The 27,923-nt window shown below is 43.2% G+C and overlaps 1 protein-coding gene across 8 annotated transcripts; it reads left to right on the forward strand.

Moving 5' to 3' along the window:
* LOC125763381 (apoptosis-resistant E3 ubiquitin protein ligase 1) lies at positions 1–27,721 on the forward strand. Of its 8 annotated transcripts, XM_049426512.1 has the most exons (11): positions 2,997–3,242; positions 3,659–3,944; positions 8,513–9,385; positions 22,550–22,706; positions 22,773–23,979; positions 24,062–24,271; positions 24,345–24,495; positions 24,549–25,162; positions 25,232–25,426; positions 25,496–25,563; positions 25,623–27,721. In XM_049426512.1, the coding sequence occupies exons 3-11, from the start codon at positions 9,304–9,306 to the stop codon at positions 25,723–25,725; spliced, it is 2,787 nt and encodes a 928-aa protein (XP_049282469.1). In that variant the 5' UTR covers positions 2,997–3,242; positions 3,659–3,944; positions 8,513–9,303; the 3' UTR covers positions 25,726–27,721. The 8 variants fall into 8 exon arrangements, with proteins under 8 accessions (XP_049282465.1, XP_049282466.1, XP_049282471.1 ...); XM_049426514.1 differs by lacking the exons at positions 2,997–3,242; positions 3,659–3,944 and adding an exon at positions 2,715–2,990; XM_049426516.1 differs by having other exon boundaries at positions 2,997–3,944; positions 24,062–24,262.
* The last annotated feature ends 202 nt before the right edge of the window (positions 27,722–27,923 follow it).

Genomic DNA, 27,923 nt, shown 5'->3' on the forward strand with positions numbered 1-27,923 from the left:
TGAGAGAGAACATTCCGAGAGAAAATTGAGTTCGTTCGTTCTAATTTCACATTTCCACCACGTGCTATTGTTTGCAAACGCACAGCCCACAATCTGCTCATTCTCAGGGAAAACTCACAATCAAATAAAAAAAAGAACTCCTCCCGTGAGCAAACTGAATTTTCTCTCGTGGCCTACTGTATTCCGTGAGTATCCGGTCACAGTGTTGCCTAACATATCTTGCTGCAAATAAAAAAAACACCCCCAAGAGGGCGAGGGGAACATTTTGCGAGCCACGGGAAAAAAGCTGAGCCCTTTGCCGGAAAAGAAAACGTCAACGGCTCGTAGCAAAAGGGGGTTTGGTTGACAAGCAAAATGGCGAAATTGCTTAACGCAAGTGTCGGTGGATTGCTACCAGCGTGGCAGTGATTTGTTCGGCGTCGTTCAGGTTGTGAAACGTTTATTTAGCAGCAAACAACCACAACAGGATGTAAGGAAAAATCGAAAACACTTTTATGCTCTAATGCTCGAGTGTCTGTTATGTGTCTGTGTGCTCCAAACTACGTGAAGACGCGTAAAAAACCCCGCTGTGTGTCGATTTGCGAAAAAAGATTGATGCGGTAATCGTGTCCGTGGGGTTTGTTGGACGTTTCGCCAACCCAATCAAAGTATGCTAGTGCGTTGCATTAAAATTCTCGTAGCGGTTGTGCTTAGTTTGACATTTACCATTTCCCTGTCGAAGCTGGTGCTGTGCATTTGGAACGGATGGTTTAATGCGGATGCGGCAGATTATGAAATTTTCGCATCCTACCCGGGCGCTGGACGTCTGGGACCGTCGACCACCACCACGACGTCGTCGTCGTACGCGGGTGGTTCACGGCAACGGCACACCCCAACCATCGTGGACGAGTGGCTCGATCACAATCAGCTGGGAAAATACAAACAACTCTTCCGTGACAGAGGTAAGTTTTGCGTGTATCTGATCCATTTTCATCAAAATAAAGTTTGCGATGCTTGGCCGATTCGATACATTACCGAAATGGCTTTCGGGGCGGAAAAAAACATCAAACCGGGAAGCTCCGGGTTCGTGTGAATAATTCAATTAGGTTAAAACATTCAGCGCCTTCTTCAAACGGCGCTTCCCATCGACCTATCGTGCTCGAAAGTTGAGAAGGTGTAGCATCAACATGACTTTTTCTACTATAAATTTTCCCCAATTTCGTCCCGCCTGTACCTGTTGGTTTCGATTGGTAGCAAAGGTTGCCATTAGCGATGTTCACAAGTCAATGCGCATGCTACGCGCTTCGGAGTTGACATCGATTTGTTTACAAAAGCTCACCAAGAATTTCCCGGCCAACACTAAATCGTCGGTTCCACCGGACGACGAGGTGTTTGCACACTAAATCATCTGGAAGTGTATCGCATACACGATTTATGCCTAGATCTAGATCGATTACAGCAAATCAAAATGTTGTATGACATCGTCCGACAACTACCCCCGGAGACTTGGGTGATTAAAAACCCCTTAGACCCATTTCCATGAGCTGAAGTTTCCTTGATGAGAAAAGCATGAATGCCTTATCTTGTATGTCCATTTGTGTCCAATGCAGGCAACAGAGAGAAGGTGAGCATGGTTCACGTCTAAAAGCAGGTCAGCGTGCTGCTTATCTTGCAGGAACCCTGTCCTCTGGTGAACATAAATAAAAGTGAGGTTCTGTCGTGTTCCAACAGCACCGCTGATGAACATGACAACCTTCCTGATAACAGTGTCTGGATAAAGGTGGTTCAGAAGTGCAAAGTTCTCTCGGTTTCGTTTTTACACGTTTGTAATGAGTGACGGAAAAAGTGTGAGGCAAACTACTAGGTATATTTCTCCGTTTAACATATGTCCTTTTTGTACTGAAATTTGTCATAAAACCAAGTATTTCGCTCAACATTTTTATCGTTTTTTCTTTAACATTGTTTTTAGAATTTAACTCAGACTTAACTATTGATTCTTGGTCGGCCGACTCTTAAAGAGAATTCTATGATTCCAAGGTACTACTCGGCTGACTATTTTATATAAATCTCCTTACTTTCGTTAGCCCAGTCCTAGCTACGGCAGAATTAGAAACTCTCAATGTTTGGATCTTTTGTGAAGTACAAATTGACTTGTATGATGAACAAAATAAAACAGTTTTTTATTGCTTTTTACTATTCATGATATAATATAAAATCTGGGGCGGCCGGTGATAAACGGAGCCGGACCACTCGGCAGGACCGGGTTCAAATCCCGAACCGTGCCCTCGTAGCAAAGACTGACTGAGGTCAGGCGGTCTGGGCGGTAAAAATAACCGCCGGGAAATGGCCGGCATAATCTTAGAGGTCGTTAAAAACCCATCAAGAGAGAGAAAGAGAGAGAGAAAGAGAGAGAGAGAGAGAGAGAGAGACAAAATATGCTATTTGCTGATTTTGAGTTCCTCAACATTTTTCATTGACTACAGAACTTCAAAGTTCCAAGGAAACATGAAAGCACCTTTAAGCAGCTGCTAAACAGCATAGAAGTTCCTACACATACCCACACTACCCTTTGCTATGATTGGACTTTTAATACTCAAAACTGGGTGTTTCAGTTCTTGATAAACATTTTACTTTAATTTACACAAACTTCTTATCACACATCACAAGAACATTTTCCACAATGTTTAACCAGTTGGTTGCTTGGGAAACTTTTCAACCAACCCATCATGTGATTGTGTTCCGAATTCTCACATGTTTCTCAACGCATTCCACAGCCACGCGCATGTGTCTCTCTGTTGTTGCTCTCCCGTTTTGCCATCCGGCCCCAATTGCGGTGCTTATTCGCTTGCTCTCCCACCGAGCCCATTGCGGGACACGCTCCAAAAAGATCCAAACGCAACAGAGATATCGGAACGCGTGAGATACGTCGCGATTTAGCGGCAGCGATTGGACTGGCCGGTCGTCGCAGCCAAAGAACAGAAGCTGCACACGCTCTCCGGCATTCATTCGCTGTAAGTCGTTCGTCCGATACGGAGCTGACCGCGCGGAAGATCGCAACAAAACTCCTCCACCAGTCTAACTCCACTCGGTCCCAAAACCTTTCGTTTCTCCATACTCCCACAGCTTCCTTCTCCTCCTTTCGATTTGTCCCCGTATCCCTTCGTCCTTTTTCGTCCCTTCCATTCAGCCCACTTACCGTTCGCTATCCATCTTCCCGATTGTATCCGTGCTCCAGTGTAGTGATATTTGATCTCCGTTTCCGGGTACACAGTTTTCCCACCCCACAAACCCCCTTCCTTTTCCGGGAAAACGCAAAAGGGAAAAGCAGCGTGCAAACAAACAAACGCAAATATACGCGAACGTGTGTGTGGTGACTGCAGAGGCCCTAGCCAAAAGGGGGCGTTCTCTCTCTCGCTCTCTCTCGCGCGCTGTCGCTGACACTTTTCCCTCGTCTACTAAGCTCTCTTGGTTGGGGCTGCAAAGTGTTCGTTCAAGAGTGTCAAGATCAAAAGGATGACAGTCGTTCGACTGGATCTGTCCTTGTTCCCATCGGCATCCAGTCACTGGCAACGAGCAGCCGTGCCGTTATCCTTTTAATCCCTCGGAACCCTTTATCATCCCCCTTTTCGGGTCCTTTCGGAGCGAAAAAAAAACCGTGCATTGTATTCTCGTTCCCTAGTTCACAGTGTGCTGTTGTGCCTTTACGGTGGCTGATGCTGCCAAACGCCAAAGTGAAATCTCCTTATCCTGCTATCCCGCTATATATCCTTAATTCCCACGTGCAAATCGCACGTGAATCGTCTCTCGAGAGAGCGTGAAATGAAGTGAATGAACCGGAAACAACAAAACAAACGCGTATTTTACGTGCGGAAGTTTAAGGCTAGATTTTATGGTGATAAAAGTGAATTGTGTTGCGAGTATTTTTTGGTGCGATAGCTCAGTGTTCTTAGTGATGAAATATTGTGGTAAAAATATTAAAAGCGAATTTCATAAAAAATGATAAAAAAAAAACAATTATGGATAGGAGTTGTGGAAAGATTGTCTCTGTGGACTCTGCATTAATACAAACATATTATGAGCTATACCTCAACATTTGTAGTGTAAAAGCAAACAATCACCGTGTTGTTATAGATGCAGATAAGCAAAATTCATTCTCCCCACTGTAGACGTCATACTGAATGACAACTAAAATTAACCCAGCAGCCCTTTTTCAACATGCAAACCAAACAAATCGCTCACCCATCCGCTAGAACGCACTCTTGTGCACCATTTTCTTGTCACTGTTTTCAGTTTTGTAATTTTTTTCCACTTTTCTTTCTTTTTTTTCAATTTTTACATTGTTCTGCTTCGAATCCACGTTGTGAACCATGTCTGTGCGTTGTTTACCCACACACACACACACCACACAACGGTCAATACAAAAGATGCTGTGAAAGATGCACACTCTCACACACAACAACAAAAAAACGGGCCTTTGTTTCCATTCATCCCTCCCCTCCCACCCCCTTTTTGCGATGACGCGAGATGATAAAAACGGCAAGGGAAAACTCGATTGTGTTACTCGAATTTTGGGAGAAAATTTCATTCAACGCACAACGGCACACGCCACAACACTGCAGTAACGTGCTGATAGTGTGTCTCACAGAGAGAGAGAGAGAGTGAGAAAGAGAGAGAGAGAAAAAGAGCAGGGGTAAACGAGAACAAACGACACCGACGACGCATTGTGTATATTATATCGTCTCGTCTTGCGTATACACATTCTTCTTAGCCAGTACGACGGTCTTGGGCCTGCTGAGGATTCTTTTTGAAGGTGTTTGTTGCTTTTTTCTTCCTCTTCCTTCCGGTTGGTTGTGTGGAAGGAAAGGTTTTTCCTTCACTCTAGCCGCGCGAGCAAAGACGCAAGACGAGATGACGTGAAATGCGTTTTGTTGGGTAAATTTTATTCGTCTACCGCTTGTGTGAAAGCAAAGCGTATGCTGTAATGCTTGAAATCATTTCTTCCAATCGGAAATCAATATGCCTGCACGATGGTGAAATATTTCCTCTGTATCTTGTCCCATTACAAGCAACGTTGAAAATTTTCCTTTCGTACCGCAAAAATGAAATGAAATTACGACCATTTAGTTTATTTGTTTTTCCTAAACACACACACACACACACACAATTGACTCACCGAAGCGAAACGGTGTTTTCTCGTTCGCGGCTTTTCTGTCCCTGTTGACGGACTTTGATTGATCGTTAGAGGCCAATCTGCACCGGCGATGATCTTTTGAGCAGGCCCGGAAAAAAAAATCACATCCACGCGCGACGCGAACGAAGTCACGCGTTTGTTGAATGTTTTTTTTTTGCGGTTTTTTCCAAACATTTTACGCGTATCAGTGTAGGAAATGGTGCCACAAAAAATATAGGCGAAACACCTCCACATGCTTCAACATTCCCGATAACACTTCTTTTATCCTTTCCTGTTTGCTGGCTGCCAATTTACCCAGAGGCACTCGCAGCTGTCAATCAAGTGCCGCCGGTCCTTTCGTCAATTCGTCAATGTACCGCACGAATATCCGCACACGATTGTTGGTTTGTTCTATTTTTTTGTTTTGTTTTTGGTTAAGGTAATAAATTAAATTTCTGTCACTGTGTATCCATTCAACAGTATATCAAAAACTCACTCTATTATGAGAATTTTTTTTCATTTAAAAAGAAGAATTGGAACAAATTGTTAGAATCATGTTTTGAAAATTGAATCAAAACACTCAAAGAAAATGAATCATTTTATCCTGCCAAAATCATAATAACTCCATCTATTTCATTGCATTAACGGGGTGTTTTTTATTTGTTTTTTGTCTCTCCATTATCCACTTATCAGCTGAAGGATAATCCAATGCCATGGCCTTGAATAGCTGACGTACTTTTATTTGACATTCTTTCCGCTGGTTCGCATTTTTTTTTCCATTCGATAAAAATGTCTTCGTCAGCAGTTTGCTTTCATTCGCTAATGGCAGGCACTTTCTTTCCATCTCATTTACCAGCGTTTGCTGATGACGCTTCCATCTCATTTGACAGCGACAAATCAGTTCCATTCGGGGCTGATAAGCTTGCAAAAAATCATCTCCATTTTTTTTTGTGTGTCCCTTTTGCATTTATAAATTCAATCAATTTTGTTCGCTCCACTGCACGGGATGGAAATCGCTTTGCGTGTGTTCCAAATCCAAGTCTGCTCCGCGCTTCACACAAACAGCTCAAGTGCAGAAAGTTAGCATTTTGCTTCAAAATTCCCTTGAAAGCATTTTAAGTTTGCTCATAAATCACCGCACTATGATAACAAGCTACTTCAACACGTGTTTTCCATTCGGCGATTATTCGCCATTGCCCCCCCACCCCCCTTTTCAGTTGCGTCGCTCGAAGCAAAGGAAACCGATTTTGAACCACTGCCAACGAGACACATCACCAAAAACCCTGCATTACACAATAATGCATTCTAACGCGAATTCTGCTTTGGGTGTTTGGAAAGGTTAGATGCCAGTGTGTTTAACCTTCGCTCCATGGCTTAAGGGACACTCTCGAGGTAACGTGTTTCGGTTAATGGTATTTAAAGCTGTAATTACTATGAGTCATACTTTCGCTTCATACAGATAGAAATGCTATCATAGCTGCAAAAGATAACCAAACGAGGTTATTACGCTGAAGCAGGTTATTAGACATTCAGTTTAAAGATAACACATTGTATGCAAATGACTTAAAAATTGATGTTTTAAACAGCATAATTATTTGGCTAATCTATTTTGGTCATTTTCTTTAATTATGGTTTACTTACCAATGAAAAAGATAGCTTCTACGCAGGACAGTTTAATTTCATAAACACCTTCTTCGCGACACCTTTGCTGGCATTGACACACTGCCATTTTCTTTTTTCTTTTTTTTTTGTATACACACTTCAATTTGACTTTGGATTATTTAAAACATAACACTAACCTACACAAATTTACGTAATAAGCGGCTTATTTTTTTTTTAAACACAACAATGGCCACATTTTTTAATACACAAAAAGAGATAACTTTTTTTTACCGAACAACAACCAACACTTTTTTTCTGAGGACACACGCACATACACACTTGAATTTAAACATTTAAACAACACTAAATCGTCTATAATGGCAACATTTTATAATACACAAATTTACAAATTAACCACTAAGCTTATTGAAAAATAGACATCACTTTATCACATTCAGCAAAACACCACCAACACTTGCATTTTTTATTTCAAGATACACTACATAACACAACTGCGAATTATTTGCTAGCTCAGTGCACGCATAGTACACGCACTGGTTTAAAATATCCTTACTCACACGCACGTACACTCCGTCGTTTGCGTACAACAAACTGCGCTGGCCACGATGATAACCTTAATGTTGGAGTAAGAACGCAATAACGTTCATTGCCTGCACAGGTAAGAGCAGGATGGAACAAATCTCTTTATCACTTAACCGCGCTCACTTAACCACACGATACCATTAGTCCCGAAACCGGATTGATGAATTATGACATGTCAAAAGAGTTAATCACGAGGTCACACACACTACCTCAACACAGCTTCCTCCACAGCGTCTTTCACATTGCTTGTTTAATCGTTTTTTTAAGCTTTCTACAATATTTTCTTTATGAAAAAAGAATCAGATCGATTTAAAACACAAACAGCGCATAAAATTTTACATTTGCTTGGTAGATAACACCGTTTTTTGATTTTTTGGCTCCTTTCACTGTCGCATTCATCTTCCACTTACACTTTCTAAGCATCACGCGAGCATCGACACACGCTGGCACAACGGAAAACGACGCTACCAACGATTGGAACACGTGCTTAACAAACTTCGCTGTATAACATCAAATCAACACACAAATTTATAAAATAATCATTCTTTATATAGAATATAAGGTTCGAGAAAGGACATAACCACAAAAAGCACCACAAAACAGCTTAGAAACACGTGCAAAACCAAGAGCACTTTTTTCACTACTCATACGCATTGCCTTCCGATCGATACTGATCACAGTTTCTCCTTATCTCACGATCATTATCTCTTCCGCTTCGTTATCGCGACACACCTACACAGCTATAATTGCCGAAGCGGCCCGCCCGATCTCATCTTTCGCATCTTACTCGTTCTCGCACACTTCGGTCGTCCGTGAGAGACGAAGCCTCGTGAAAAAAACAGTTCAGCAACTCTTCGCTCCTCTCGATCTAATCCGTTCTTACATTAATGGTACGGAACATGTTTTTTTTATTCAAATAGAAGTATTCATTTAAATACTTTTTAATAACATAAAACATACACCTTTTTTTAAGATGCAAAACATCTCAAATGCATCTCATTTGCAAGCTTAGTACAGGCATAGTACACGCAATAATTGCAAATTTCCTTCGTCCTATAAATTCGAGGCTCTTGCCACTGCCTATTCAATATGCCAACTTATTGCAACCACGGCGCAACCACTGAAACGTACCCTTAATCCCCAATCTCATCATTCTAGCACCCAAATCAACTCAACAAACCAAAAAGAAAGCTAAAATATAAATTCAAACCAAATACACCAAGTACGGCGGTACATTCCCGCCAAGAAACAATAGTGTTCAAACAATTTCCCGGAACCCCGGACGCCCAATTTTTCACCAGAACAAAAGAGCCAAGGGCCAGTCGGGCATAAAATCGAACAAAACCACTTAGCGTGGGCTAAGTGACCGCAGCGGGCCCAAAACAAAATAGACTTAAACAGCAACCGGCTTAAGCCGCAAAATCAACATCCCCATCCAGCAGTGTGATAAGAGTGATCAAACATCGGGCCAGGAGTGGGAAAGCACATTCGCTACACTCGCTGTTGCCGAGCCCGTCGCCGTCGCGAATGCGTTGGACAATGTCAAGGTGCCTAGCTGCGAACTGTCAACAGCGCCATCGTCAGACCATCCGCCGCATGCGGTCGGTGGTCGTGTCGCAATCGAAAGCTTTAATAAACAGTGCATTGTTGCTGGTGAAGCAATAGGAAGCGTGGCTAGTGCCATATTTAAATCCGTACATGCCAATAATAAGCGATAAGTTAGCGCCGCAAAAGGAGATTTAGCTGAAGAAGCACTAGCAAAAAAGGGAGATAGAGAGTGTACGTTTATACTACTACCTTGTATTGGCGCGTGAATAAATAACCAAAATCGTTCGCGTGTGATAAATCCGCAAAATTATTCGTTTTAAACATTGGCATTTTTTTGCGTATGTGCGCGTGAGAGTTGTCTCTGTGTGATAGCGAGTGCGAAAGGAAACGCACCCAGGCCAATGTACAACATGTGGGCTCCAGAATCGGAAATCAACTCGATTGCCTTTACCAACATCCGTCATTCGGTGTCAGCTTCGTCTGGTAGGTATTTGTTATTCAAAATGGATGATTTACCTTTTGTTTTCGGTTGTGTTTCCTTCGCTCGACTCATAATATACGACCGCGTGATAGTCCCACCTAGTTCTATTCTTTCCAGAATCATCTTACACCTTGTGTAAACATGTGTAAACAAAGGCAACATTCTCTTACCATTTGTACGATGAAAAGATCAAACACATTCCACTGCAAACGAACTGGAAATTACTCTTTAATGTGCACTACACAACACCAATGCCCTTCGAGTCGCTTATGAATCATCTGTTACTGAATCTTTCCACACATCGTACACTGCGTCAGATTGGCAGTAAAGGCAACAAACTGATGCGATTAATTTTGTAAACATTTCGGATTCGGAAAACGATGCGTTATGAAACACGCCTGTACCTACGCATCTCACCGTAAGAAAATTGTTTATTTACCAAAGCAAAGGGAATTTATTGGTATTTATTTACTGGTTTGTACCTTGCAGTGTGATTTGTTTTCACTTTCCATTTTTGCTTTGCTTTTACACGTCTTTTTGTGACATGAAATCTGGTCTGGGCTGGGAGGAACAACCTTTGGTTGTGGATCAGCAGTTGCACCGTCTTTGATTTATATGAGCGCTTACTCTCCAACCCGGATGGGTTTTTGGTTTAATTGAAAAATGGAAACACGTTGATAGCACCTGCTACCATCCCTATTACGGGTGCTGTCTATTCTATGCGGACTCATCCTTCTGGAATGAGGATGTTCAGAACAAATTGCGATAATCTTTTATCCACTCGCGTTTGAATTGGGGCAAACCCCAGCTGCCGCAGTTTTACCCAGCAGAAGGTAATCCGTCAGCCCTGCTCGCGTAGTGAAACGAGCAACGACCAACGGGCACGAGTCCTGTTTTACATATTCCCACATCCTGCTCGGGTGATGGAGAGTTTCCTTCCTCGCAAAAACACACACTCGTTGCTGGTTGTCGTTTGGACAACCTATTTTTTATCGCCCAACCAGTAGGAAGCGCTTTTCACAGGCTAATAGAGTGTCCTTTTGCTCACCTCGACCGGTGTGGAGTGTGGTGTAGATTGCTCGTGTCTTTTTTTTTCTTTTTTGTTTGTCCAACGCCTCGGTACATGCAAAACGAGTGCACCATGTACATCGTACCGGAGTGCCGGAGTTACACTATTAGAGACTCGGAACTCGACATGTAGAGATAATTGGAAAAAGGTCCACCTGCCAGTTGATGGTGGTTTAAATCCCACCACGGGGGGGGGGCGCATGAAAATTGGCACGACAGGGAGGCATCCTTAGCATCGTCGGCGCTCGTCGTTGGCTCTTAGTTAGCCGTCCTTTCCTATTCATGTTTAATTGCACTTTGTTTGGGTTTTATGAAAATGCTGCGGTAACACCACTGCCACTAGTGCCCACTCCATGCAGCGCCAGTGTTACACTGGAGTGGAGTTTGCTTTGCCTTTTTGTTACCCTTCATCATTAAACGATCTTATATGAGTACTTCGCTTGGGCGAGCACTGTTTCACTATTTACCCCGGTCTGGGGCGAACATTTTATCATGTGGGTATTTTTTTTGGTTTTCGTTTGTTTTTTTCTTCTTCTGTTTGTCACCGTAAAAAGTGCAGTATCATGCAGTCAGCGAGATTCAAGCGGTCCGATAAGAGCCATTCCAACGAACGCTTGCATGTACCTATCTGTACCGTATTTTAGGCACTTACTCTCCAATAAAGCATCAGAAGATTGCACACCATGCTGGGACGGGCATTATTATGACCGGATGCTAATTTTGAAACTGTGATATTTCTGGTTTTTCTAGGCCACAAAATATAGCTTGTTTACAATGGTGCTATAAAGATACGCCACAGAGTCTTCTTTTCCCTGCTGCAGTCTATTGCGCGATTACGTATTGCATGACGAGTTGAAATTCGTTATCTAAGGGTCATATAGCAATTGAAATTTTATTATATTTATTAGTTTCCTAAATCAAGCCCCACTGACAGCTGTGTTAAATTTTATGAAAAATTCTTTTCACTCAAGCTAGGTATAATAAAGAAAGTTTGCAATGCAGATTGGATATCTTACGGCGAATTTTGAAAATCTAACTCGAAAAGCGATCCAATATCGTGTATTGTTGTTAATAAGCTTTTTTAAAGAGCTCCTTACCTCCATTAAATAGAGATTGAGCTCAAAATGATCCCTTTAGTGTGATTCAACTTCCAAAACTTGCCATGTGTCTTCAATATGGAAACTAATCGTCACTACGTGTGGTGTATTATCCGCAATATTTATCGTGTGTTTCGTACTTCAGCACAAAACTGCCAAAAAACAAAAATACTGCAGCTATCCGCCACTTATTAAGCTACCCAGGATGCACACAATCAAGTTTCTCGTGTCCTGTCGGGGCGCTTATTCCCCCCCCCCCATCGTCTTACGGACCGGTGTACGAATCACGCCAGCCTGTCCACCACAATCACTGTATGAAATAGTTTGAACCATAAATCATCCCAATCCGGTGGGTACTCTACGGAATTTAGGTTCCAGGTTTCGTTCCATTTCCTAGTCATCGGTCACAGCGGTGGAAGCACGATATTTGGGCTAATAAAATTTATTGCGATACCACTTGGCGGAAGGATGGTGTGCGATGGATGCTCTCCGTTCCCAGACCGAATCCTCCAGCAGTTTGCATGTTTTCGACAAAAGAAATCAAGCATAAACAAATTTGGGACATAAATTTTGCATAAACAGTCTTCACGTGTTTCTTTGCCAAAGCGCTTTTGACACCTTTGGATAGGAAGCGTTTCATTCGTTAGAAAGCTGGGGAAGCGATTTTTTCTTGTTTTGCTGTCTAATGTTGCTTTCCTGCTGGTTCGTATTTTTTGGAGACGAATACCCCAAATCGGACGATCAATAATGCGTTTTCGCTCTTACGTTTTTTTTAAGCGAGCTTTTCGTTTTTGTGTGGACGGATTTCGGCTTTCCCGTCGTGAATGTTTGGCACGCTGTGACAGAATCTCAGTCGGAGATTTTATTCTTCTTAGCCGCCAAAAAAAAACCGGAAACCTGCCGCTTCTATCGGTAAGAAATCAGCAAGAAATCTCGCCTATCAGCAAAACCACTGTCTAAGTTATGCAATCATCCGATTGAACACAGTGGCAGAAAAAAAACGCTTTGGAACAAGACAACGATAAGAATAAAATATGTTTCTTGATAAACTACATGTCGAGCAAAAATGCCTCCATACAACATTTTTCTTCTACTTTTCTCGCTTTTTCTCTCTCTCTCTTTCTTTCTCCTTCATCACACTTTTCCACTTCCGTTTTACACTTCCAACATCGAAGTGCCAAGGTTGGTTTTGATTATCACAAGATGACCTTCAGTGTGCTACCGCAGAATACAACCACCACCACCATCATCATACAGGTCGCACAGAACGAGTGAGTACAGCTCCACGGGCTCCATTAGGCTGGCCAGACTTTGTGGCGCATTTGTTTCCTTCCGGACCCATTATCATTGCGCCTTCTCTAGTCTGGCAAATGGATTATGCTCACGGAATGATTCTTCCATTCCGAGCAAGGAAATGGCCCTGCCCTACCTTCCACATTCGCCGCCTTCCTGTGATTGGGCTCATTTTTTAACTCATTCCGGAGCTTCCGGATAGAGGTAGCGATAAAAAAACACACAAAGCGGAACATGCTTCACCAGTCAGACCTTGTGCCACAACAACGTTACAGCATTGTCTGTAAAGGGCACAGGTCGGGCTATATAAAGCATGTAATGAATATCGGTCAACTCTGTCTCTATTAATTATTCACCGCCACGGACGAACGAATGGTCGGCTTTGGTCGGCATGTAGACACACGGTGTAAGTTTTTGCTGGTATGGCATTTCGTGCTCAGGTTACTTCGAGCTCATATTACAAAAGGAAAGAAAATTCAATTTTCCACCATCCACATCGATGAATTGGGTTTCAAATTTAATTTTTCAAAACTATCCATTTTATTTTTTGCTGCATCATACCTTTTTTTTGCTCAACCACATTAATAAGCAGTTTTTGGGGGGTGTATAATGGGGCATATGGAATGCTTTCAGTCCCCTTTTTTTTGCTTACAATGGTTCCACGCGAGAAAAAAAACAAACATTCCCAGTCAGACACTCTTACAACAGCTCCAGCTCCAGCGTTCACACATTTATGATTCATACCGTATTAATAACGAGCCTGCCGGGTGGAGCTGCTCACCTTTGGTTCCCTTCCCCAACGACCCAAGTGCCACGTGCCGAAAGGTATGAAAATCACAAAAATTTCATCACTCACCAGGCGTCTCCATCGACGCCTTCCCTTCGCTGTTGGTACCACTTTCCGGGCAAGGTGTTGATGAATAAACAAATAATCTTTATCCAACCTGCACACACAAACGTTCCCCTTTGTTGGATGGTGGATGGAAAACTGGCAGTTCAAGAGGCACAACAATAACACCTTGGCGCGAACACAGCGCACGGGCGGTGTTGATGAAATTAGCTTTGTTTATTTTCACGCCAACCAAATTAAAGAAATCGAGGCTCGAAAAATCAAAGAAAAGCTCAATGGCTCAACAAGTCTTTACGGCTGGATGGAGTATAGAAGTAAAAAACTAACAAAGACTGTAAGGAAACGTGCCACTCACTGCTTGTTGGGAATGTGTGTGTTTTTTTGCACTTGATTCGGTACCGTAGAAGTAGAAGAAAACCCATTTACACCACACGCAAAGCTACTTGGGTTGGGCTGCACGATGGTGCCAAGCTTTTGGTCTTTCACGCCCGTGAGTGTGTGTTCGGGTTATTGTTAAGGGCAAAGTTTAATGATTCCGCATCCGCTAGAAGGAAAGGCAATGTGAAGTTTCCAAGGAAAAGCGAGTGTGAGCAAGAGAAAGAGAGAAAAAGGGGAAAGCACAAATGTTGTACTCCCTTGGCATGATGATGAAGAAATGATGCAGGAAGTGAATTATTCAAATTACTCTAATTGGTGGAAATGTACAATCACCTCTTCGGGGATGGGATTTATTTTTTTGCCACTATTCCACAACACCTTGAGGACGGATGCCGGTAACCATTCGTACCAACGATGGAAAAGAGGGAAATTGGTTTGGCGGTAAACGAAGTCGCAAAAAAAAAACCTTCTCTCCTCAGCGCTAAGTTCATCAATTCAAATGTCATACTACTTAAATACCGAAGTCATTAAACGAAACGGTGGTTTAGCACGCACCACCAGTATGAAGGTATCCCCAGGTACGCTCAAATAATGATGAAAAATGTCCCCATCATCTAGTACATATTAATTTCAATTTTCCTGTTTTTAACACCACCCATTACACCTGACTTGTAACATTAGCTTCGGTACAAAACGGTTCTAATCGAAGGATTAAATTATACACATTTGGAGCAGCAACAACTACGACCAAACAAAAAAAAAACAACCTCCAAACAAGCTTTAATCGTACGCTCGTTCCTTGCTTAAAGTGGCCAACCGTGATACAACATACATCAAATCGTAATCATATCGATTTATTAGCTGTGTGACGTCTTCAGCAGTACCAGTATCTGTTTTCCGTTCACAGTGTCAAAGCTTTGAAGTACATTTGTATCGATTTCGAGGACCAAACAATAACATCCACACGGGACACGGGACTCGCGCAGGTCGCTTCAATGCAGACAGAGTGACTCCTGAGGCGTAATAAAACAAAGTTTGATGCTTTTGATACTCAAAAACCAAAAAAACACTATATTTTGGGGGAGCCCTTTTTCCCTAAAACCTACATGAAACAAAAACTCCATATACATTACGAGATTTTATTATGTTTTGCTGTGTGTTTGTCAACATTCGCAACATTGGTTTTTGGTTCTGGGAAGGTGGATTGATATCTGCGTTCGCCTCCATAACGGTAAATTGTCACCCAAAAGTTTTTTGATGCCCTTACTAAGCTCGTAATTTGCTACAGTTAATGTCCTGTTCGGTTTGTTGTTCGTTCGCACTCCCACTCTGATCCTTTTGATCGAATGATACTCCTCACTAAGAAGCTAGCGTTCCTGTCTAGCCACGATGGCGACGAACCAGTTTTATGTGCCCATTTTTGTTGCTGGTATTTGCTTTACTTTTACTTTACTTCTGAATATACTTTTGTTTATTTGACTCAACTCATCTGGAACCATAAAAAAAAGAGCGAAACCATTTCCCTCTTGCGCGCAGGATATGAGATGAGAAGTAGCGATTGGGCCCACGAAAAAACAAAACAAGGTTAAAGGTTCGTTCCATGTTTCTCGTCCAGGGACGAACGGACAAACAGGCACAAGCTACAAAGTGACAAAAAAAGAATGAATTTCCACCACCCCAAAAACTATTCGATTTATATGCATTAGATAAGATACGTTATTAGCTCTCTTCACTTTACGAGCACAAGCGTATTTATAACCAACAACAAAAAAGACAGAAACTCCAGCCACTCTTGCTGTCAACGTCCCGCTGTCAAGTTTCGGATCTCGTCAACAAAACACCACAACCACAAAGGGCCATTTGATGCCCCGAGGGACCCATAGCTATGGCCATACATATTCACGAACCTTCCTTCACGAAGCCCATCTATAGCCGTGCCAAACACCAAACACTCTCCAACATATAAAAATACCGACACACGGCACACACTCTGTCTCTTGTCTGTCATAATCTTTGGCTGGTATGCAAAAACGAAAAAAATAAAAGGACTACAGTTCGCAGTTTCGGATGCTACACGGCTGAGGGATGTATTTATGCAAATTGTAGAAGGCCGCTTAATTAAGCATCGGGTTTCATACGAGCGTGTGTAAAATGGAGCGACCGGGTCACATTCCCCTGGAAAGCAGGAAAACCGGGTGCAATAAAGCTGGGGCACCCATAATCAAATGTGCATACGAAAGCGTGACAGAAGAAAGAAAGCCGCTGCTATCCTTTTTAATGTTCGCACCATACCAATTTAAATGATTGCACAATAATATCATTTGTGAGCAGTACACCATCGATAGCTATCGGCTTGTTTATCAACCGATTTTCCGCATTGCAGTCAAGAAAGAAACTTGCAAAGCCCGAACAAAAATGTGAATGAGTAGCTACAGTGTTTCATGATTATACTCACGTTGATAGTACGACTCTTATATGACAATAATAACAAAGCTATTTTTAAGATGCAAATAGAAGCTTTCTTGTTATCGTTGGACGAGTGGCGTGACGCCACTTGTCGCTCTTCGCGATGGGGTTTAAATTCAAATATTTAACCGTGACCCATCTTTACTATCACTATCTTGGCTGTTGGAAAGTTTCAACTCAGGTGCAAGTGTAAATAAACAGTTTGTTTAAACATTTGAAAGCAATAGGAAGGAAACAATTTGATAACACATCTCTACCAATGTGCTTGAAGATCAGTCATTTAATGTTTCTCGATTGATTTTGTTCGAGACTATTGAAACCACCTGCAAAACAACATTCAACTCCCACTGCTCACTATCTACCGCATTGGGAGCAGGAATTCCGAAACGACCACGATCGATGTTTTACTTCCCGGTATGAACCGCAGCCAAATGCAGTAGCTCTTGTATATATTTTTTATTTGATTTTTCCCTATCTCGTTTTCGTATCGTTCGGTGTGCGGCAAAAGTCTTCAATCCGTTTCGCTCGATTGGCAGTCAACCAAAAGCATCCTCAAAAACCACTGCAATGGGTAAGATTAGTGCAACGGAATCTCTCTCCCCTTCCCAGGGTGTGTGGGTAGGCCATCCGAACCATTGCCGTGAGTTGTCGAACTACCAACGACGAACGTTTTGTAAAATATTCACCAAATAAACCAACCATCACGGCTGTACACCGAACGTTCCGTATTGGAAGTATTTCGTATGTGAAACACAAGCTTTTTGGTCGTTTTGAAAATCCGTTCTTGCTAAACCACGTAACAAGGGCGTAACTGGGGTACATGGTGTTTTTTTGTTTGTTTTTCGTCCTAATATTACCCAATCTCGTCTGCCAGAAAAGCAGGAAAAGCTGACAGTGCCTGATGGTTGAATCTGTTCAAACTGGATGATGGTAAATGTTTCAAACCAAATTTTGAGCTCCTGCCAAAAAGCACACCTCCGAGCGAGCGACTAAAAGGCGTTTGCTCAACACCCTATCGACACCATCGATCAATGGCCATTGGCAAATCTTCCGTTTTTGTCACACAGCGAGGTACATATTGTTAGTTGTACTATTGAATGGAATAATTGATCCTTTACTGAAGCGCACTCGCACACATTGCTGTCAATGTGTCACTCATTTGAGTGTGAAAAGGATTAGCTATATGCACAAAGACGCAACAAAAGCTTTGGAATTCATAAATATTCAAAAAGTTTGTCAATGACATGGACGTCTGAGGCAAAACCCACTCAAAATATCTCAATGGAATAAATATTCCATAAACCTAACATTTATTGGAGCTTTTACCAAAAAGACTACGACTCCGTGCCAGGAGACTTTACGGCAATTTAGGTCACGAAATTATTGGAGCAGTTCCTTAGTTTGATATTCGCCCTAAAATAAAGTGCTATTGAATAACATTGGCAGAGTTGAGGATCTCATCGGTACAATGTAGGTACATCTCTTGGCATGAAAAGACCACTTCTGCAAAAAGGCGACAACTTCGAGAGGTACCTTGAGAGATACATCTCATCTTTACCACAGGCCCCAAAGAAAATAACTCTCAATGATATTCGTCAGAAGGTCGTTCCTCGAGAATTTGGAGTGGAGTTGGAAAAACGTATAATCCTTGTAGAAGGAAAACTTTAATACTATTTAATCCAAACAATCACATACAAAAGTTGTAATTATTTTTAAGTGTCAGAATGATCCCTAACTCGTCCAAAGTTTCCTTTGTACTGAAACATAGAATTAGTTACAAAAAATTACTTTTACTCAAAGTGTATTATTACATCACAAACTTTCTTCAAAACTTTATTTTTCTTTCCTCATTCTACATAAATCGTAACGGCAAACATACAAGTGATCGATACTTAATGCATAAAGAACCTTTAACAAAAACACTTCACCATGCGCGCCCTTCCTCCCGTTGAGCTTCGTGAAAATCCAACGTCAATCATGTCGGATTTGTTGCAAACCGATGGCGGGGATGGGGAAAGCGAATGAAAATCTGATTGAAATTAATCATACCGTAAAACCGTCCGCTTGCATTCACCACCCCCGGCCGTCCTGAAGTCAATCGTGCCGAAGTATGGCTTCCAGAGCCGGGGCGAATTAAACACCTTGCACTTTCAAGCGCTCGTTTTACCTTTGGCGCTGGAATACAGTTTGTAGCATGTACATTCGCCCCGGGGACGCATCCTTGACATGCCGCCCGATGGGGCCAACAATCCCAGTTGCATTGAATCCGATCGTTAGCGCCAGTTTGCATCGTTCGCTGTTTGCTCCGTACAACCGTTCACCTCATGACCTCCAAACAAACGGGTGCAACCGTTGGAAAGGTGTCTGTTTGGAAACTGGACGTTACTTCACGTTTGCGGTGATGTTGCACTCGCGCTGTTCGTTGCATTCGTAAAACGTAACCCACATGTTGGGCGATTGGTACGAGACTTATTTTAAATCACAAGTTCTCGATTCATATCTTCTCGCTACCTTCAGTCTGTATATCACGGTTTTCCATCAGTTTTTCATCGGTCCCATAATCGTGCGACGGAATGTTGATGCTTTGCGTGTGTGGTTGAACTCCCAATATTGTTCAACATGCAACGAACAAGTTTAAGGAAGTTTTCTTTGCTTGTTTTATTACACTGTCTTCAAACAAGTATTCAAACAACCACATAATAAGGTCTCCAACAATTCTTCAGTACGATTTCTTTACAGCTAAGTAACATTTGATGTGAATTCTTTTTTCCCCAATCCATTCGATCGGGGAACGATTCGAAACGCGGGGCAATAAGTTCTTTACGAGGCACTTGTTGTTTGCCCACGAAGGTTCCGGAAGCTTCCGGTTTCCATTTGCTCCATTTACTCGGTGGGTCATAAATCGATGGCCATTACTATCGTTGCCAACGCGGCACACCACCAAAAAACAAGCAACGAAACGCCCATAGCCCTCTCGTAAGGAGATTGTTGCGTGACAAATGTGCATACAGGTGTGTCGATTTAGACGATGCTTTCGATCGAAAGATTAGCCTTAGAGTCGATATTCCTTGAGGGATTTGCTACCAATCGCGGCCCTTACATTATTCATTACATTCCCTGCTTTTGGCTGTGGTTCAAATTTGCTGCTACTCCGAAGACACTATTTCTCAAGATAGCAAAACCAAATACTTACCCTTGACATTGACATCTGAACTCGCCCAAGATCAAGATTACCGCTAATGGGAAGCAGTAAAGCAGTACTCTGGTAAGGTGTTTGTAATTGAGCGACGTGACTGGTACTGGTGAAACAAAAATCATCATCAAATGAAGAATCCAAGAAAAAAGGGATCCAAAAAGCCCAACATTATCCGCGTCCGTATTCCCATCAGGTGAGGTTACGTATTTTGGATTTTAATACCACATTCCACACGCGCTTCATTTCGCAATTCAACACGTACTGTTTTGGGGCCCGTGAGTAACGATGTAAACGATTGCTTATAAAACATTCCCATCGACACGCAACCCTTAAGAGCACCTCCAGGAAAATTGTGTCCACAAGTCACGAAGATGTCATTCCGGCGTCAGATCACCTGTACATAATATCCACCATCCAGGCAGTTCGTAGTTTTACTGTCATTAGGGTTTTCCCCCCCCCCCCATTTCCATGCTAATGGTGAAAGCAAATGCAAAACACCTCTGCGCCTAGGAAGGAAATCGAATTTCCCTTCTTTGCTTTATTATTTTTTTTTTTTTTGCTGTCGGTTTGTCATAAAAAGTTTTGTCAAAAGACGGCATGGGAATACGAGCAGTATGCAGGTATGGCAAGTTTTAATTAAAAAGTTTTTGTTTTTCCACCAGAACCTTCGACATCTTCCGGCCGGTTTGAAACACGAAATGAGTTCTTTTCGTTCGCGTTCTTTTCTTTCCGTTGTTCAGACGTTAAGCATGCAGAATATAAATTTAATAAACGAAACAAATGTTTCGAAACATTTCTTATTGAATTGCAGCTCGGTTCTATTGTTTTTCTTTTCGCCAAACAATCACCTTTAGAAATGAAGAATATTTAATGAAAAGAAATCCATCAAACTGTGCCCTTCAGCTTCGAAACGGTATCCAAATCGAATTGTGGCCTGAAGGTAAACTTTTATTCCTTCCATCCATGAATATGTTATGTGCACAAAACCCACAACAACACAAAAGAAACAATGGTGCATCGGGTGAAAAATATTATCTTCTCGTTTTTTTTTCTTTGCTTCGATGAAAAAAAAACATTACCGTGAGGTAAATAAAGGGCCCATCCACTCGGCGTTCAATCACACCCAGGTTTCGGTCTGATCGACGTACACCATATCGAGCACTACAGGCACCCTTGGGTGTCCTCCACATAAATGATAACCTTTGCCTAAGTATTCCCTTCGGCCAAAAACCATTAACCGACCGGTTTGCTATCGGAAAAGCGAGGCAGAAAAACGGATCGGAAATTTGAAACCATTTCCAAGAAAAGCCACACCACTTCAACCACTTTGCCGCTACGGTGGGCGCGCATCGATCGGGCAATAAATGCAGTGGTTGGAGTTTGGTTTGGAAATGTGTGTATTCTTCTGCTTCCGATACGTAACGGAACGATTACGTGAAATCGATGCGAACCGGAATTTGATACCGACAAAACCGGGCGTCTTTTTGTACTGGTGGGGCAACAAGACAAGAAAACAAAAATTGAACGTGTTCACCCCGGCAACCCGAGCGCGTGTCCTTGACGGCACCATTTCGGCACCATATGGTGGGAATAATAGTTTGCCAACATTACACATTCCGTACGTGCTCATAATATGGCCCCCCATTACTGCAACAAAGTTTCACAATAAAGCGTTCACTGCACGCTCCGGTAAGTGGAACCCGTTTGGACGCGAACTCCAATCAATGGTAGCGTATCCGCCCGAGCACATTATTCGCGATATGTGCCATTTCAATTCATATTTTAAGTTTTATGCATCTAATACGTGCACACCATACCGCACAACCCGGAAGCACCCGGCGAGTTTGTGGTTCGTGCAGAAGAAGACATAAACAATCGCTCAATTTTTGGACCCCATTGGTGCCATTATTACTTTCCAACCATTTCCGCCTCGCAGCAAATGAAATGTTTGTAGGTGTGTGTGTGTGTGTGGATAGCAATAAAAATAAAATTAAATTTTATTCACCTTTTGCTTTCCACCACACCACGATCTGCCGGGATGCGCTCACGCTTCGCCGTATACTAACTGGTACAAAAGGTTGCCGTGTCGACTGCTGACTGCTACTGCATTGCAAACGAGCATGCAATACACACCACCCTCCACCTTCGGCCACGAGGAAACGGCTTCATTTGCGTAAATTAAATTTCGTAATACCCATAAAACACGCTCATGTGCAGCGGTCCTCCTGTGGGAATGCACAACGAGAAACATTGTGCACCCGGTTCCATTACCCGGCGTTTGGCCCGGTTCCATTACCGGGCTTCAAACCCGCAACACGCACTTCCGACATCGTGATAGCACGACCGAACCGATATCGACACAACAAAACTGCCCTAGAATGTTGTAGGTTGCGACGGGTTGGCTACTCCTACGCAACCTCAAACCACGAAGGTCCTAACGCGTCCTGCGTTTGAACTGCGCAATATTGCAATATGACTGCGGGAAAAACAAATTGCTCGTGCACATTGCGATTGGGCCATTTTGCCATTTAGCGCAATGTTTTTTGTGTGTTCTGAAGGTAAGGAACACACAGACACACACCCAGTGGCGCCTAATGGTATCAAAGCAACTGTTAATAAGCTGCTATAAAGATGACTTCGTCATGCGATTTGCATACTTTACGGCAACATTTCTTTAAATGCGTTCGATAGTAAGCAACGCATTCGCATTGCTACTGTTCTGTAGCTAAATATTCTCTTCCAACAAGAATTGGGTTAAAATAGCAATATCTCGTGACTACATGGGTCTAATGGTCTATTTCTAATGGTCTACTTGTAGGTATCTCGACACTCTCGAGCTGTGGAGATCCAGAGCGCCTGCCGGAGCTACCACCAGGAGATGAACAGCGTCTTCAGCGAGCTGCCTTGAATCTACAACAGAAATTAATACTTCGCGAGTGGCTTAAGGAGCATCGACTGCAGCATCATTATTCCAGGTACAGGTTGTCTAACACTCTTCCCAGTAGAGTCCCGTCCCGTCTAACAAATTGCCGTCATTGCAGATTGGTTGCCATCGAGGTAACGGCACTGGAAGATGTGTACTGGCTGGAAGATTCCCGGGCGAGCCAAATCCTCGGCAAGGATTGGCCGATCTGGTCTAGCGCGCGACAAAAACTGCCAACCTCCAAAGCCAACCTGGAAGCCTTAAAAGCCGACCTGTGGTCCACGGTTGTGAAGTCGAGCCAGCATCAGGATGCTTGGACGTGGGGCGGTATGCTGGTCGTGTCGGTTTCGGTCGCCGGCTTGGTTACGCTGGCCGCCATGACACAGCCGTCACTCGCACCGGAAGCACGCCACTCGCTGTTACAGTACGTGACCGGGAAGTATCTGCTGCCGGCGAACTGTAAGGTGCACTGGGATTGGGCCGATCCGGCACGGGTCGGTGGCACGATGTGCTTTACCGTGCGGTTCCACCAGCGCAACGGTCAGGCATATCCCATCTGTGATACGGATCAGTTCTTCGTCGAGGTTACCGAGGGTACGCGCAAGATCGTCACGATCAGTGAGCTCGGTTCGCCGACCGATCCGAACAATGCCAACATAGCGAAGGTTAAGTTTACGGTGCGCACTGCCGGTCAGTACAAAATCTCGGTACTCATCGGGTCCAGCCATATCGCGGGCAGTCCCTTCGTCAAGACGTTCGCTCCGGGACCAATGGATGCGCGCCGGTCGAGACTGATCCGGCCGGCCAGTACGGTGGTATGCTGTGCCGGTGCGCCCACCTTCCTGCACATTGAGCCACGGGATGAGCACGGCAATACGTGCCAGTTTGAGACGGACTGTGACCCGATCAAGGGTTACAGCATCGACATCTTCGATCTCTACGGTAACCATAGTGATAAGTTTGGTAGTGCGGTCAGCTTCTCGTACGATAAGGTAAACGCACGCATTAGTCTTACGGCTCTGTTTCCTGAGCCGGTGTGCCTCCGGGCTGTGGTAAGCTACGAAGCTCACCCGATACCGAACGGAGACTTTGACATCATCGTGCTGAGCAGCAGCGATACAACGCTCGTGCACAAGAATATTGCCTCGCGCAAGCACAACATCTGCTATGAGGCCAAGCTCTTTAGCATTTACGGCCAGCAACGGTGGACCAAGCCCCGCAAAGTACTTTGTTACGTTGGACCGAAGCAAGTTACCATCAAGGAGATGATCCTTAAAATCATTCCCAAGCGTATCGCAACGTTTCGCCTTTGTCCTTCCACTAAAGTGAGTAGAACTAAAACATGTATCAATGGTCTATTGCAACGACTAACGAGGGGGATATTGTCTGTTCTCTTCTATATTCTAGTTCCATTTTCTTCCACCATCAACCATTCAAATGAATAACAGTCACGGTGCGATCTTCATCATTGACGATGGCTGCCAACCGAAGATCGAGTTGGCATCCAAGGAGCGTAACGTGATCGCGGCCACCTTCACACACTTCCTGCTGAAGAATATCGGCGGCTCGGAAACGTTCAAAGACAAGCAAGACTTCTTCTACCATGAAGTGCGACTTGTACGCAACCCCATACAAGCTGATCCTGCGTGCTTATGTTAGTGTTTGCTCTTTTCAATTCGTCACATTACAGGTACGTAAGTTCCATTCCAACTATTACCACGAGAAGCTGTCGCTGAAGGTGCAGCGGGACAAAATACTGGAGTCGAGCATGAAGGCGACCAAAAACTTTTCGGTATCCGATTGGTGCGGTAACTTTGAGGTTACATTCCAGGGAGAGCAAGGTAACGTACTCAATGGTTTTCAATTCTGGAAGCTAAAACATATATTCTTTTAGGAATTGATTGGGGTGGTTTAAGGCGCGAATGGTTCGAGCTGGTATGCAGTGCCCTATTTGACCCCCGTGGTGGTCTTTTCTGTACATTCCACGACAAGCGCCAGGCACTGGTCCATCCTAACCCGAACCGTCCACCTCATCTGAAGCTGAAGCACTTTGAGTTTGCGGGCAAAGTCGTTGGCAAATGTCTGTACGAATCGGCCCTCGGTGGAACCTACCGGCAGCTGGTACGAGCACGCTTCTCACGCTCTTTTCTGGCACAATTGATTGGGCTACGGGTGCACTACAAGTACTTCGAGCAGGACGATCCGGATCTGTACCTTTCGAAGATCAAGTACATTCTCGAAACGGATCTGGACACCAGTGACAATTTGGAGCTGTATTTTGTGGAAGAGATGTATGACCAAAGTGGCCAACTGCAGAAGATCGTCGAGCTGATTCCGAACGGAGCCAAAGTGCGGGTTACAAATGCTACCAAGAACCAGTACCTGGATGCGTTGGCACAGCAGCGTCTCTGCAACAATGTGCGCGAGGAAATTGATAGCTTCCTGAAAGGGTTGAATGGTATCATTCCTGACAATTTGTTGAGTATTTTTGATGAAAATGAATTGGAGGTAGGTTCATGAGATAGGCGAGATCACTAGACAGATCGCTAGATCTAATGAGTACTATACTTCTTGCAGTTACTTCTTTGCGGTACGGGAGAGTATTCTATCGCTGACTTCCGCGCGAATCACATCGTAAACGGAGGTTCTGCTGAGTTCCGCCGAGTTCTTGGTTGGTTTTGGGCTGCTGTCGGTAACTTTTCTCAAACCGAAATGGCACGTCTACTTCAGTTCACTACTGGTTGCTCTCAGCTACCTCCAGGAGGCTTTCAGGTAAGGTGACGATATCTTTGAGAACCGGAAATCGAGAATAAAAAGAACTTTACTATCTTTACACTCCAGGAGCTGAATCCTAGGTTTCAAATAACAGCAGCTCCCACATTTGGTAATCTTCCAACGGCTCACACTTGGTAAGAAACAGCAAAATAGACTTACTAGATGAAATACTAATCCCACTCTAATATTTCAGTTTCAACCAACTCTGCTTGCCGGACTACGAAAGCTACGAGCAGTTTGAGAAGGCACTTATGTTCGCCATCAGCGAGGGAACCGAAGGGTTTGGCATGGTCTAAACATGGATGCATTGTGCTTTTACGATGGGTATACCAGAACTGGCACCGTTCGGTAATCTTTTTTCTCTTAGGTGCCAAATATTCCCAGTGGTTTGGTTGTGTTTTTTCTCTCCTACCTACTACATTCCGCTGTATCGTTCAGGTTTAGTGAAGATCTTCAGGATGATTGTTCGCAAAAAAGGCGTACACACTAAGCACAATCCCATTACCAAACTGTTCTGTGCCAAATCCTGTCCTGACTCTAGTTGCATTTATGCGGATCAGAAAGCCACCCGAAAGAGCGCACTGATCCTTTTCTGGCTTTAGAGAAAATATGATTGGGAAGTTTGAAAGAGAAAAAGAGGATGAAACACATGCTTAGACACCAATTAAACGTTCAGTAGCGTTCGTTTGTAACGATTATAGAGCATATGACACACACACACCCATCTACTGGTGTGCGCTTCCATTAGGGGCCTCGTTGCAAAGTTTGCACCATACGTGTCCGTTCGATGCTTATGCTGTGCTTAGTCGTTGCGTTGAGAGCAATATTTAGTGTGGAGTGTGTAGCATAGGCGCGAAGTGGCATACAATTCTACTTTGAAATCGTCATTCCATAAATTTACGTTTACGTGTCAAAACAGTGATCCACTCAGAAGTCATTGAGTGTTGTTCCGAATTAAAAAAAAAAGAAAATAATACAAATCAATTTGCGAATCCAAACACAGTTTGCACATTTTCCTCCCCCACAAATGGTCGACCTAACACTGGAACCGAATATAAGCAAAACTGCTGATTCTGTGATACTTAAGAAAAGCTAATTGCAAACGCCAATGTGAACCTACTTCTAGTACCAACCGAACACAAAACAAAAACCCCAAAAATTCTAATATTTAGAAATTTAATGCCCCTTTACGACAAAAGGCGAGGGACTTATAAATCCAACAATAAACGGATCATTTGACATAAAGGAAAGGCCATTAATTTTCCATAAACTGTATTTCGATTCCAGTTACTGTGAGTAAGAGCGATATCAAAACGAAACGGTAGTCATTGATGGCTAATAAACGCATGTTTATCATACAATTATCAAATACTCGTTTGCCACCGTTTAACGGGGAAGGTCCACTGATAAAGAGTGGTGAACTCATTGTGAGGGTGTATAAGAAGAAGGAACCAATAATGGAAACACATACAATGCTTTTAATTCGAGTTCAAAATTTAGATGTTAAATATTTAACCTATGTAAACGAAACCAATAATATATATTGAAACAAAGCAAAACAAAACCACACTACACAAATAATAACACAAGTAGGGCCTACTAGTAGCGTAATAATATTGGGCAGACAGTGGTCCGATCGATGGGAACATTTTCGAACGATCTTTTCGTTACCGTATTGAGCATGAGGCGTATCGAGGAGTAAGTAAGGAAATTTTTACAAAAATCATCGTATAAAACCCCCCACACAGGCGAGGAACATCCAAATTACTCGAGTTACCATGGTGATGGTGGACACGTGATCGGAAGTGAGATTTTCAAATGCCGAAACCGTTTATTTGTAAAACCTAACACCAGTAGCAGCATGCCAGCAAGCAGCTCGAAGTTTAAAAAGAAAAAACACACAGACACACAGACACACACAAATACACAAACAATTTGCCACCGGTGCGCTTAACCATTTGCGGGTAGAAGGTGGGAGATGCAACTTTTTTGTCCAGCGAATGCGATCAGAATTGATGTTTCACCTGATTGATCATCGTGTGACCATCGCGGTAAGCAATAAAATGCCGACCTGTTTTTGGTGCGCTAACTTGTGCGTGATCGGGCGGTGGTATAGTGTTACGGAAGGGTGCGAGAAGGGAAGGATAATAATAACAAAACATTGTTAGATGAACGCAATCTCTTAGGTGTCACTCTCCAAAGAAGCAAGTCAGGTGTCTGAACAGTACACTGTTTCGCATGAGAGGAATGAAATAAATATTAGTGCATAATCGAACGGATTAGGAACGGAAATGGTGGGCTTAGTGTTTTTTGTTTAATTAGTCCCAGCTTTGATAATATCACCACTTTAGAACGTTTCTTATATTCAATTGGAGAAATTCAAAGGAATAGTCAGTAAACGAAAGAAACCAGCGTGCCAGCATTTGAATTTCGTTTTGAAACATTTCATTTCACCCTTGAAATATTTCAATGGCGTTTCCGTCACGTTTCAGTG

This window comes from Anopheles funestus, chromosome 2RL (assembly GCF_943734845.2).
Source record: "Anopheles funestus chromosome 2RL, idAnoFuneDA-416_04, whole genome shotgun sequence".
NCBI classification, from domain to species: Eukaryota; Metazoa; Arthropoda; class Insecta; order Diptera; family Culicidae; genus Anopheles; species Anopheles funestus.

Coding starts and splice junctions, on each gene's coding strand:
- LOC125763381 (XM_049426508.1), top strand. CDS start 650: ATGCTAGTGCGTTGCATTAAAATTCTCGTAGCGGTTGTGCTTAGTTTG. Junction 942..22,549: donor ACAACTCTTCCGTGACAGAG/GTAAGTTTTGCG, acceptor GTCTACTTGTAG/GTATCTCGACACTCTCGAGC. Junction 25,564..25,622: donor CTTCCAACGGCTCACACTTG/GTAAGAAACAGC, acceptor CTAATATTTCAG/TTTCAACCAACTCTGCTTGC.